The sequence below is a fragment of the Ictidomys tridecemlineatus genome, chromosome 5, assembly GCF_052094955.1.
Source record: "Ictidomys tridecemlineatus isolate mIctTri1 chromosome 5, mIctTri1.hap1, whole genome shotgun sequence".
Lineage (NCBI taxonomy): Eukaryota > Metazoa > Chordata > Mammalia > Rodentia > Sciuridae > Ictidomys > Ictidomys tridecemlineatus.
Genome location: NC_135481.1, coordinates 61,284,511 through 61,298,275, shown reverse-complemented (window position 1 = coordinate 61,298,275; position 13,765 = coordinate 61,284,511). Strand labels below are relative to the sequence as shown.

At 35.2% G+C, this 13,765-nt stretch overlaps 1 protein-coding gene across 1 annotated transcript; it reads right to left on the bottom strand.

Moving 5' to 3' along the window:
* Positions 1-289: 289 nt before the first annotated feature.
* Ccdc196 (coiled-coil domain containing 196) lies at positions 290-13,107 on the bottom strand. The gene is made up of 11 exons (XM_078048988.1): positions 12,924-13,107; positions 12,669-12,821; positions 11,126-11,222; positions 10,355-10,405; positions 8,103-8,180; positions 7,852-7,910; positions 7,640-7,685; positions 7,055-7,114; positions 6,525-6,666; positions 770-828; positions 290-466 (listed from the first exon to the last, which is right to left on the bottom strand). Exons 1-11 carry the CDS (start codon positions 12,968-12,970, stop codon positions 347-349), a joined length of 912 nt encoding a protein of 303 aa, XP_077905114.1. The 5' UTR covers positions 12,971-13,107; the 3' UTR covers positions 290-346.
* Positions 13,108-13,765: the final 658 nt, after the last annotated feature.

Here is a 13,765-nt window from a genome sequence, read left to right as displayed (position 1 = left end):
ATGTAAGTTTCTTTATTTTGTACCTATTACTTGCCATTAGTGGATCTACCCAGAAGTAAATACCTCAGAAATAGACAACTCCTTTTTATGAATTTGAACTACATACAATGTGGTTTAAACCTAGAAATTTCAAATTCAAGAATGATGAAAATAATCAGAGGCTGTTTACAATCCCTAAATGACTGAATTCCTGACATGCTTAAACTAAGCATCTAACAATTCTACCTACATTGGTGGGAGGAGAAAGGGAAAACAGCACTAAAACAAAGGTTTGAGAGATTTTAATTAACACAAATGGTTGTGCCTAGTCTTTAAATCTGTCCAAAGCAAATGGAGTGAAAGCTTTTTAATCCTTCAGAGCTTCCTTTGGCAGTGACCTCAGAAATAAGAGCCTCCCTCCTGCATCATCAGACTGATTTCCTTTGGCTCCTTGTTGTGCATTGTAGGTCTTTGATCCCAGAATTCTCTAAAATAGGAGAAAAAAAAGAGAGAGAAAGACAGCTAAAACATTGAGGGCCCTGGTACTCATTTTGTGAATTTCCTTAAAAAAATAATAAATTAGAATGTATGTTAACAAATGCATTTAAAAGGCTGGGAATGTTGCTCAGTAGTAGAGAGCACTTGTCTAGCATGCATGAGGTCCTGGGTTCAGTTCCCAACACTACAAAAATAAACCAACAAACAAATAAACAAATGCATTACAAATATTTACCCCTTCTATCACTCCAGTGTCTTAAATAGGGAATTTTAAAAAGAAAATAATTCTCACCACATTGAGTTCATTTCTGCCAGTAGTTGTTCTTCCCATAGTTGTAGTGCCCTTAGAACCTAGATTTTGAGTTGTAAGGCTATTAACATTCATCACAATATCATATAATTTTATTACTATAGGACTAATAGATATTAGTATTGTTATAAATTTTATAATTATTATTTCATAAAATAATTTCACCAAACAATATTTTAACTTTGGAGCAGTGGACCTCTTGTTTTCTGCCCACATTGGGCAGCAACAGACAGAGGGATCATTTGAGAATGACTTGCAAGTTAAGCATCTTTGTAAATCTGCAAAATGTACTCTAATACAATATTTACATGAAGTGGAAAGATAAAACATTTACATATGTACATGTACTTGGATAACCCAGGCAGAGATTCCACAAAAATGGTCAACTGTGAATAGCAGAGAATGAACAAAAGATAAAAGTAGGGTGGGGGAAGAGAAAGAGGAGGCAAGGAGAATGACAGGCATAGGTTGAGGGGAAGGGAAGCAATAAAAGGGGGAAAGAGGAGAATTATAGGGGGCTGTATATATTCGCCATGCATTAGAGTTGCCAGACTAAAATATAAGACACCCAGTTTAATTTGTATTTCAATAAACACTAAAAGTGTTTAGTATAAAAATGCCCCATGCAATATTTGGGACATACCGATACTGCAAATTATTGTTTATCTGAAATTCAAATTTAACTGGGTATCTTCTTTTATTTAACAAGTATGATGGTCACTCTGTCCTAGACATCCTGCTGTTCCCCTGAGGGTGTGATGCAAATAAGGTGAATCTATTCTCATCTATTATGATAACCATACGTTAATAAAGGTACAGTTTAATGATTTTAATTTTCAAAATTTATATTTAGGGGGAAAAAGGATTTTTATTCTCCCCTTGGACTTCTGTGAGGTTTTCTAGGAAGCAAAAGAATGACCTTAGCTTGGAAATTAACTGCATAACCTACTAATATTATAAACCTAACTCTGACATTCAAAAGGTTAAGATAGCCTCAAAGCTTTAAAAAACTATACTTGAGAGCAATACTATTTATCAAGGATAGAGATTTGAGCTAGTGATGGTTTTCCATCCCAGCCTTTCAGCAATTTAGCTCAAAACTACTATTTTCCCTTCAGCAGCACCTGTCGAAGTGTGTTTCAGCCATCAGGTAGAGTAACACTAAAGCAAACCAAAGGTTAAAGGCAGGAGGAATGACTTGCTTTTGGAACAGAAGGTTATAGAGTAAATAAGGGCTCAAGGATGTTCATTTCCCATCTCAACAGGCTTTCATATGAATTATAAGTGTAGGAGAATATCCACATCCAACCTTCAGGTTCTTCTTGAAGGAGAACCTTCTGTCTCAAAGATCCAAAGAAAATGCTAAGAGTTGGGGGCAGGTGAGAGAAAAGCCAGACTGTCAAAATCAAATATATTATCACAAATTATATTATTATTGAAGATAAATCTCCTCCTTAAACACCAGCAGTGTGATGAGAAATTTAGCTGAATTTAGAGATTGCTTAGTATATGCACTTTAGAGGTGACTTCCAAAGAACACAAACTACTTTCTTGATACCACAAAGGCCATGAAGGGTCTGTCATGTACCCTGTGTCAAATTATAATTTTTATTGGCTGGGGAAGCAAATTCCTTCAAAAGTGAGCTGTCTCTTGAAAAGTCAAAAGGAAAGCCTTCACCCTAGATATGAGAAACAGAAAAATATTCTTCTCTTTTAGAAAACTAGGTGATAATAGCATACTAACAATAAGATAGCCAATGGTAATGCTACATCCCGGGCCTCAAGGAAATTGCTTAGTACAGATTGCTTGAAGTGTACTTAAGTCAGTAATATTTGCCAACCAAATAGATCACTCCACTAAAACTCAGCCAACCAGCTCATCAGACAGTGGGAGGAGGGACTATTGGCCAAGAGCAGTGGTGTAAAACCTTTTTCTATTCAGAAATGCCTAGAACAGAAGGGCCTGTACCCTGATTTCTCTGGGAGGTATGACCAAAATTGCACTCCAACCTATCTCTAATACAGGTTTATGAAATTCAGCTCATTTGAAAGCATAGGGAATGGGACATCATCCAAGAGCACTATCAAGTACTTAAACTTTAAATAGTCCTTGTACAATTGCCCATCCCGTGTTTTACTTCAGTATCCTAATTGTCTGATTTACTGTGGTGGAGAGAAACAAATTAGACAAGAATTGTGGAAGAAGTAAATAGACTTTTTTTTTTTTTGAGTGGAGAGAACTGAAGATCAGATAGAATAATGATAAGTAAGCATTGCACAACAGAATACTGAGTTTTAATATAGTTTAATCAAGGCTGCGATTATTCATCTTGGTGCCAGAGAACATGACACAAAACATCAATAGTTTGTTTTCCTTTTTTTATTATATAATGAAAAAAAGGAATATATATACGACACATTTTGTCCTAAGAGTAATAGAAAGCCAGGGCCTTCCATTCCACAACTTTTCCTGTTTCTGAATAACCAGTATTTGTGGTGACTTGAAGCCTAGATGTGGTTGGTGCCACCTACTGGGAATAATTTTAAATTACAAATACCTCGTTCCATTTTGTAACCATGTTTTCTTTACCTCAGAAAAATTAACCTTAGGAAATATGATTCCTCATTGGAAGGATGGTACATTAAACAGTTGTTAAGTTTGGATTTAAATCAGTGTTTTAGGGATGGAAGAGGCATGAAAAATCACACATTTTAATGTTTAGTCCAGGAACTAAACTTTTCTCTAAGTTTGTTTTTATTCTAGAATTCCTATTCCATAGAGTAATTTGTAAGGGTTACACAAAAGTGAGGATTTTTCAACCTGGTATAAAAAATGTCATGGTTGTTTTAGGAAAGGAAAAAAGAAAAAAAAATCAAAGCTAAATGACTTGCCCAGGTCTTGTAGCTAGTAGATTTGAGTAAGGCCTACAACTCATGGTATGTGACTCTAAATCAGTGCTTTTTCCATTAAATTACAACTTCTCAAAATCTGATGGTGAGATTATTTGAGGTAGTAATTTGGATAAATTTAAGAGGTGTTGGAACATGGTGTTAAATACTAAAAATCACAGTGAGAAAAACTGTTCCCTTTACATTGCTTTTAACTTGATGGCATGAAGAAGAAAGTTCCAAGTTGGTGCTGGTTTATTTTAAAATTCTCTATGTCATGCTAATTCTACTTTCTAATAAGGATAAAGTATATCTCAGCTTTGAACATCTTGCTAGAACATTAAAATTTTGGGCTGGCTGCAGTGGTGCCCACCTATAATCCTAGCAGGAGACTGAGGCAGAAGGATCACTACTTTAAGGCCAGTGTCAGCAACTTAGCAAGGTCCTAAGTAACTTAGTGAGACCTTGTCCCATAACAAAAAATAAAAAGTGCTAGGGATGTAGCTTTGTGATAAATTGCCCAGGTTAAATCCACTCCCAGGACCTACCCACTCCCCCATTTTTTTTTCCTTAAGTGTACCTTCTATTATGGAAAACTATATTAGTTTTTCATTTAAAATAGTGATATACATTTAGGTTTCAAGGAATGCATTTATGAAAAAGATAAATCAGTGTAAATAGCAAAAATTGTGGAAAACACCATCACTAACTACTTCCCTATTATATCACTGTTTATAATAAAGTCTTAATAAGGTTACTTTAACAATTCTTCCATGATGAAAAATATTTTTTTTGAATCAGGGATGAATCCAGGGGCACTTAGCTACTGATTACATCCCCAGCACACACCTTTCTCTTTTTTCAAAATTTTGAGACAGGGTCTTGCTAAGTTGCTGGGGCCAGCTTTGAACTTATGATCCTCCTGCTTCAGCCTCCCAAGGAGGCTTGTGCCATCACGCTCAGCCTAATATTTCTTTTTAATAATCAAACACTAGAGGCTATAATTATAAATCAACATAACTAAAATCGAGAACTCTGTTAGATTTCAGATCCACTAGGGCTCTAATAAACCCAAAGATTTTATGTGTATTAGAAAATAAAACAGGAATGTAATCAGTGCTCGGTGAATGTAGAATCAGTAAAACACAAGACCAGTGGGTCATTCAGGCTGGGGCTGCATTTGTTTGTAGTAACCTAGCAGTATAGTACCCTATCTCTTAATTTTCCAGGAGTATAGGAGAAGAAAGAGGAAATATGTTGATCTGTAGGCAATTCTAGTTCAAATTGATTCTATGTTCTGTGGGCAAGGGGGAAATAAAACCCCACTGAGACAATTAAGTTGAATGGAATTCTTCACTACTTAAATAATCTGGGCTTGACTTGAATCTGGAAAGACATTTGAATCCTTGGCTCTGTGAATCACTTGAGATGACCTTTGGCTAATTTTCAATGAGGTAAACAGGGGGCTGTCTGTCTTCCTCATAACTCTCCTCTTTTTTTGTTGTTTTTGTATCTTAATATTGCTTCTGGTTGCATTCCAGGTTCTTTCTTTCCAGCTTTCAGCTGTCAAGTTCTTCTCAAGACATAAGTTGAAAGAAAAATATGTGTGGAACATTACCTGGAGTATAGGTAGTCCATCTATTCAGTTTTCTAGATTTTCTAAATTTTAACCAATGGATCAAGATAGAATGCTATGTGCCTGTACCAAATCATCTTAAGTTGATCTATCCTTTTTAAAACTTTCAGATTAATAATTTTTTATTATATCATGCTGAGGAACAGATGATAAACAACCTAGGAATTTTAGATTTTTTAAATCATTGAAAAATATCATTGAGGATATTGATATTATTAGATATATAGGGTCCTGTCTTCATTACAATGATGAAATTTCTCACAGGTCTGAGTATCAGGAAAAGCTATGCTTCTCCTGAGCAATTGGTTTGCTATTATTTTGTGGAAGCTACAAGTTCATTTTTTGTTTTGTTTTGCTAGGGAATTTGGAATCAAATTTATAGCCTACCACTACCAACTACATAGTACACTTCCATCATGATTTTCATTTATTTACCTAGTTTCAACTAATTTTCTCTTGCCTTTGATTTATTCATCTAATCTAATTTATTATATGTGCTGTGTGTGACTTTTATAAGCCTTTTGAACCTTTTATGGAATAAAACTGAGAAGAAATTAGAGACCTACATACTTACACTGATAGAAAATTGTCATTCCTTGGTTATGATTTCCCATTGTGTGTCCTTTTTTAAACTGCAGTTTTAAGTTCATATATACTTGAAAATGTATGAATTCTTTCCCTGGACCTCAGCATCATTCTTTTATTCTATTTTTATGGAAAACTACATGATTTCCTGTAACAATGCCATAAATTCCTTAGAGAAAAATCATTGAAACTCCCAGAGGAACTTCTGGATAAGTAAAATTCAACAACAGTTGTCAGATGTCTATCTTCTTGGCCTTCTGCTCTTAAATAAGAGAGTCTATTTCCTTTACATTCATGAAATCAAACCATTCTGATTTCTAGGTAAGAGGAAAAGATAGAAAACTAATATTTTATTGCATGCTATGTTATCAGCATATATTAAGAACATGACATATTACTTAATCTGTACAAAGAAAATAGTTTCCTCCAGAGAGAATATTTACCTTGGTACAAGAGTTTCTGAATAATACTAATAATGATGATATTGAAATAATTTATTATTATACCACTAATATTTAACTTACCATGTAAACAATGTTTTTCATTTTATAAGTAATGGGATCTCAATGTCAACAACAACAACAACAAAAATCCTCCAGCTGTGTAACTATATGATACTTTACCTACCTTGGAATCCTGGAAGATTTAAAAATGTTTGCTTTGGTGCAAAATTCTGTTGTAAGTACAGTGATAATTTCAATTCATTGGCCTTCTGGTAGTTCTTCAAGGCTTCAATTCTCAGCTCAATCACTTTACCATGGAAGTCATTCTGAAAGAGGACATTTTTTCAAAACTACTCATACAACATTGATTTCTCTAAATCTACGGTTATCTGAATATTCTTCACCCAGAAATTAAAAATAATATCCTCATGCTCAGTCTTTTAATGTTGAGCAGATAGTATTTGTCCTCCTCACCCCCCCCATTTTAAATAGAACAAAATCAAGAATTTACGATGAAATACTATTTATTACAAGTTATTCAAGGTGAAGACAGAGATAGGTTACTTCAGCCATCTCTCCAGGATACATTCCTTTAGCAGGACAATTGGTAACCCAGGATGAAGGAATGGGTCTTTAATAATATAAAGCTATAAAAGCCCTTATATTGTATAAATGAAATTGCATCCCATGTCCAGACATTGAAGACCTTGGTACCTGAAGAGTGTTGGCTTGTTCCTGATACTTGACCCATTCCATTTTCCTCTGTTGCTTTTCCTGGTGGAAGAAAGAGCCTCTGGGTGACAAAGTAAATTGAGATCAAAAATCAGTTTTCTCAATATGCTGTAACAACCTTATAGAAAAATTATGGTGTCATAGATTCACTGTTCATTTGGTTTCAACTGCCTTACTTGGCCTTCCCTGTATAATCCACTCTCTAAAATCTAAAAGATAAATGAATAGGCCATTTTTTGTGAATGAGTCAGTTACAGGATGATGATACACAAATATAATACTCTAAATGCATTCTCTAAGACAAACTAATAAGTGTTCAGACATCAAGTAGCTATTCTAGAGTTGTCATTGTTGGTATAGCTTTTCTCACTTTGTCCTGGATAACATGATTTCCCAGAAATTTGTCATGTCACTCCAACTCAAATATAATATCCACAAGAAGTGGATTGCTTATAAAAATTTGAATTGGTTCAGGAGTACACCATAGTTTAGGCAGATAATTGCTACATTAAAGATACCTAATTTATCAGCTCCAAAAACTACTACCATTCACAATGATTGTACTACCTTCCTTATCTCCTTTACTTTCTCTGCAAATGATGTCTCCAGTTCACTCTTTTTTTAAGAGAGAGAGAGAGAGAGAGAGAAGAGAGAGAATTTTTTAATATTTATTTTTCAGTTTTCAGTGGACACAACATCTTTGTTTTATTTTTATATGGTGCTGAGGATCGAACCCAGCGCCCCCTGCATGGCAGCGAGCGTGTTACCACTTGAGCCACATTCCCAGCCCCTCCATTTCACTCTTGATCTTCCTAGGTGATGAGGGGAATTTGGGAGCCTGGGATGAAAGAAGAGAACTAAAGAAATAGGAGGTCCCAGGAAAAAGTGCAATATCTTGTAGTCCATAAGATCTACTATACCCTAAAAGCCCAGATCCTACCTACCCAAACCAGACCTGATTAGTAACAGGTTATTTCCAGCTATGTGGCACCAACAATCTTATAATTCTAAGTACATGCCATCCACTTGCCTTTCCATCATGTAAGTCTGCCCTGGTTTTTATCTGTGGTGTCTTTTGTTGATCACGGAGTTCTTCTGTCTCTAATGTCTGTGGAGAGACATTGTGGCAGAGCTTTAAATTAGTAGGAATTAAAGAGGGAAGTGGAAAACCAATATGAATCAAGGCTTTTGGTTCCTGCCAGTCTGCAACTTCTCAGGGCCCAACTTGGCCCAACCTACCAAAGGTGATTCATAAGGTAATGAGTCTTTCCCTTTGATCCCTGAGTGTAATATATATATATGTGTATGTATGTGTATATATATACACAAATGAATAAAATTTTATATATATGTGTATATATGAATATATACACACACACAAATGAATAAAATTTTATATATATGTGTATATATGTATATGTATACACATATATATTTATACATGTATATTATATATGTATATATAAATTTTTACATATGTGTGTATGTATCATATATGTATATATGTAAAATAAATTTATATATTTCATATAATATATTTTACATAATATCATTTATATCATAAATTACACACATACACACACACACACACACACACACACACACACACACATTTTTGGTACTGGGGATTGAACCCAGGAGCACTTTGCCACTGAGCCACATCTCCAGCTCTTTTTATTTTTTATTTTGAGACAGGGGCTTACTAAATTGCTAAGGCTGTGCTAGAACTTGCAGTCCTCCTGCCTCAGCCTCCGGAGTTGCTGGAATCACAGGCATATGCCACCACACCCAGCCCGAGTATACCTTATAGTTAAAAAGATACTAAATTCAACCCTTATTATGTGCCAACAGCTACTAGAACCTACTTACTACATTACTGTCACTAGTACATTACAATCATTCTTTCTTAATCCACACAGCTCTTTGGATACTGATTTTATTTTCATTTTCATAATGAGAAAATTGAGACTTGGAGAGGTTAAATAATTTATTTAGGGTCACATAGCTAGGAAAGTTCAAAGCTGCTATTTGAAACATATTTCTGTTCAAGCCTGTGTTCTTAGCCACTAGGCATGCTGCTTGTCTCCATTTCTCCCAATCTAGAGATAAAGTTGATCACAAACTAAGGTGTATAGACATATGCTATAAAAAGTATTTGGTAGCTCTGGAGAAGCTGGATTTCCATAGAATAATTGTGCTGGCACATTATCTATCACAAAGACTCAAGAACTTAGAAACTAGAACTTCTCATAATTTATAGAACTTCTCATAATTTATAGAAGTTATTTGTAACTGCTGCTGAGAAGTAGGAGCAGATCTTACTTCAAGATTCAGGGCTTAGAGTTATCCTGATTATTTGTGGAAAGGTGAGATGAAAAAAAGCAGTCAGCTCACACCACACACCTGTTTATGTCACAAGATTATCCATTCTTCCAATTGCAGTGCTAATCTGTGAAATAACACTCTGGTTCCAAGGGATAGTTCACAAATGTATTTCCCCTCCTGGTTTTCCAGGAAAAGGTCCAAATATTATTATCTTAAATAATGCATGATTATTGCAAAATCATATGGGCATTAGAATTAAGTATTCCTTTGTTCATTAATTCAACTTATATTTATTGATTCTCTATTATTGTTCCAAGCATTGTGATATGTGTTAGGGATTTAGAAAAAGCAATCAAGATACTGAAGGAAGTTTTATCCCAGAATGGGGTAAAGGGACAAGAAAGGAATAATAATAATAATAATAATACAATAAAAAGTAATAAGTTAACATTATGAAAAGTGCTACTGAAGACATGAACAGGAGGGTGCTCTTCTTTAGATGGAATAAACATGGAGGGTTTTTCTAAAGAGGTAATATTTAAGCTGAGATCTGAAGAATGAGGATAAGCCAACCATAATAGCATTACAGACAGGGGGTAAAGCATAAACAAAGGTCAGAGATAGGAAACGACTGTCACAAGGAGAAATCACAAGTCACCTGTAGGGTGACTGCATAGAAAGTATGGGGAAGACTTCTATGAAAGGAGACCAGAGAGGTAGACATGAGCAAGATTATGCCACAATAAGAAGGCTATAAAGGATTTTCATAAGAAGAGTGACATGCTTTGACTGTTTTGAAAAGATCGCTTTGACTGCTATACCAAAAGGGGGGGGGGTTTGAAATAATGCAAGGGTGGAAGCAGAGCATACAAAAATGAGAATGGGGCCAGAGGAATTGGGGATTCTTTGCATTATGAACTGTAGGACAATACTTTCAAGAGATCCTTAGAGGCACACCTTGTTCCATAGCAACTCCATTTCCTTCCGAAGCATCTTGTTTTTCCTTTCCTGTTGGAGGGGGGGAACCAAACAAACAGAGACATGTGTTTGTCTAGTCATTAAATTGAGGTTTGAAGAAATTACTAAGCTAATGGTGGAAAAGGGATCAGGGACAAAGTAAACCACAGAGAAGGCAGTAAATGAACCTAGCCCCAAATCCAGAAACATGAGAGGTAAGTTTGATGATGGTGGTGATGACAATGGTTAAAAAAGGTTATTATTTCAAGTAATAACTTTAATTATGGTATTATGAGCTGGTATTAATAGAAATAAGTATCTAATACTTAAGATGTTCTCATCATAAGACAATTTCTCTGGGGCTTAGACCACTAATTTCTAATATTTAAGATCCTTTTACATTGTTGATTTAATTTTAAAAGATTTTTTTCTAAGACTCTCAGAGCAAATTATTTATTTTCTTTTACTTTAATACGTATATTCTGTTCTTTAGATATATGAATGGTTAATGTGCTTATATCCATTAATGCATACGTGAAAAGCTATTGAAAAGTCAAAGAAATAGAATTTTGCTAGCTAGTCTTTGTCCTTCCCAATACTCCATCTGACTCTCTTTGAATCACCTTGGACTTTCTAGATCAAAGAGATCAGAGTATTGAAGCATTAGATGCTGGAGATGAGCACTGTGTGTTTACTTCCACATCTAACAACAGCAGTGGAACTGAGCCCTGTTTAGAAAGCTGTTCCCCAGAGTACCCACCAGCCTCTTACCAGGTTCTGTTTCATCTCCTCTGCTTCTTTAATGAGGTCCATGACGGAGGATTCATCACATCCTTTCCCTGCCATGATCTGCCTCATGATCTGCAAACTAGAAGGAAAATAGACATCATTAAACCTGCAAACCTTCCTAAAAGATAATATTAGTATTCTACAACCAGCCAGAAAGTACTCTACCACAGAAGTAATAAGGGGGATGGAATCTTATGGGTTTCAGAAGTCCTTTGGGACATGGAAAGTCTCTGTAACTGAGACTATTCTATCCCTAATTTACATTTGCCATAGCTGTATGCTCAGTAATGAGTTCTATGCTCTTCAGTGCTCAAAACTTTGGTCTTCAATAGCCAACAAGATTATTCTCTGTCACCTCAGAAAAATGTTTTGGTGCATATTGGGGGGAGGAAGAAGCAGTTTTGCCCCTGTAAAGGATGAGGTTTAAAAACCTGATGTCTTCAGGATAAAATTCCAGAGTTATTCCTTATCCCTTCTCTGTGTACCTCCTCCTACTCCTTGAGTTTCCAAATAAAGACATTTGGCTTTGTTGGGAATCCATATATCCTTGGTGGACCCTCAAAGAATGCAAGCCATTAAGAAATTCCTAGCAAAATCTGAATCAATATCAAGTCTCCACACTGTGAGAGAAGATATTTTTTGAAGGCATTGATTATATTTCTCTTCCAAAAAACTTTACTACATCAGATCAATTTCCTTGCCCTTCTTCCTCCTCAGGTCTAAGCCTTTGTTTCTGTTGCCCTGAGAGAAGTCTGGTGTTTTTAAGTAGCTGGTATAAGCAGCTGGTGCTTGACCACAATTTTTTTTTTTGGTTGTAGATGGACACAATACTTTTATTTTGCTTATTTTTTATATTATTTTGTGGTGCTAAGGATCGAACCCAGTGCCTCACACATGTTAGATGAGCACTCTACCACAGAGCCACAACCCCAGCCCTTTTATCTGTTATTTGTTTTCCAAAAGTCCAGGTTCCTCAAGAGGCTTATGATGAGGGTATATGAAGATAGATCAATTGGCATGATATTTTTTGAGGCCAGAAAGGAAACAGAGTTTGTGGGTCCTAGGAACAGTGAATGTTGTAGCAAAAAAATTATGTCTTCCTCATATGTTTACAGAGGCAGAATCCTAATCTGAAGGGCTCTTAGGCTCAGAAAAGATCACTACTCCACTGCTTGAATAGAAAAAGCAGAATATTTTTCTTAAAATGATTTTATAAACATGAACAAGGAAGCTATGAGTCTAAACATGATAGACTGAAGCTGTTGAAATCTGTTACCTATTCCTTGAGTAGGCATTTTATAGAGGAAGAGTAACAGTTGTAGCCTCATGAGATGAGAGTTGATTTAATTTTTAATTTAATTTTACCAAAAAATTAAGGATTCATCTTCACCCCTTTGTGATTACATATTCTTTACATTTTACTAGACCTGTTTGTCCAAATTTGAAAACAAAAACAAAGCAATGTAAATACTTATTGCTAATATTATGGAGATTAAATTCTCCAACCTGAGTAGGGAGCCCTTACCTTTTTTGTTTTTCCTCCAAGTTAGACATTAACTTCTGCAATAAGAGGTTGTTCTTATTTTCTAGAGGTTTTAACATATCTAAAAGTTCCTGCTTCCTCAGCTTTAAGTCCTCATTCAATTCCTTCAAGTAGTTGTCATCTATTTTAGAACTTCTGTGGGAAGAGACATCAAATAATATTTGTCTTTAGCCTGGGTTAATCAGACTCTCCTTTCCCTCCTGGTTAGTTGTCATTTGGCTTTTTCCAAACACTCACCGTTTTGAGGACAAGTAAGAACCTGAGGAATTTGCACCACTTGTCATCTTGAAGGGAAACTTCTACTTTATTAATAAAGAGGCCTTCTTGAAAATACGTGCCTTCTTTTCCCATCCAGTTAAGACATCTTTTGGGGGCTGCTGTTCTTGAAACTCCTGTTGCATTGGACTAATTTAAGTTACAGTTTGAGGTCACAATAGCCCTAAGACCACAAAATCAAGAGGTCTTTTAAGTAACACCATTGGTAGCCTGTTGACCAAAAAACTTAACTACATCAGATCACTTTTTATCTTAGCTTTAGACAAACACCAAAAATTTTATTCTGAAGTAGGGTAGGATCAAAGTCTATCTACATTATGGAATTTCTATTATGTTAGAAAATGATGACCTATCAAAAATAACTCATCAACATCAAGGCAATAAACCTCTGTGAAATTCCTATCTATACCAAGTGCTGGATTCTTTGAGAATGGAAAAGATGAAATGGCATAGTCCCTACTTCCAGGGGGTTTAACAAAAGGAGGAGCCATTTCTGTTTAAAAATAATAGAGGTCAAATTGGCAAATGAAGAGTATGAATATAAAAGTTATAGATGAGCCATTGTCATTATTTTCTAATCTTTAAAATCTGACATAACGTCAAGGTTAAAAAATATTGGACATGTAGCAAGAGGATATAATTTGTGAAAGATCCACACTGTCACTAGATCCTTCTATAGCCAGACTCTTTCTTAGAAAACTATAATTCTACACTCACCTCTAGATTTTGATTCTGCCTCTATTTTCCTCTTTTTATTAGAACCACATTGTCTTCTGGACCCTAAGATCTTCTGTCTTCATCCT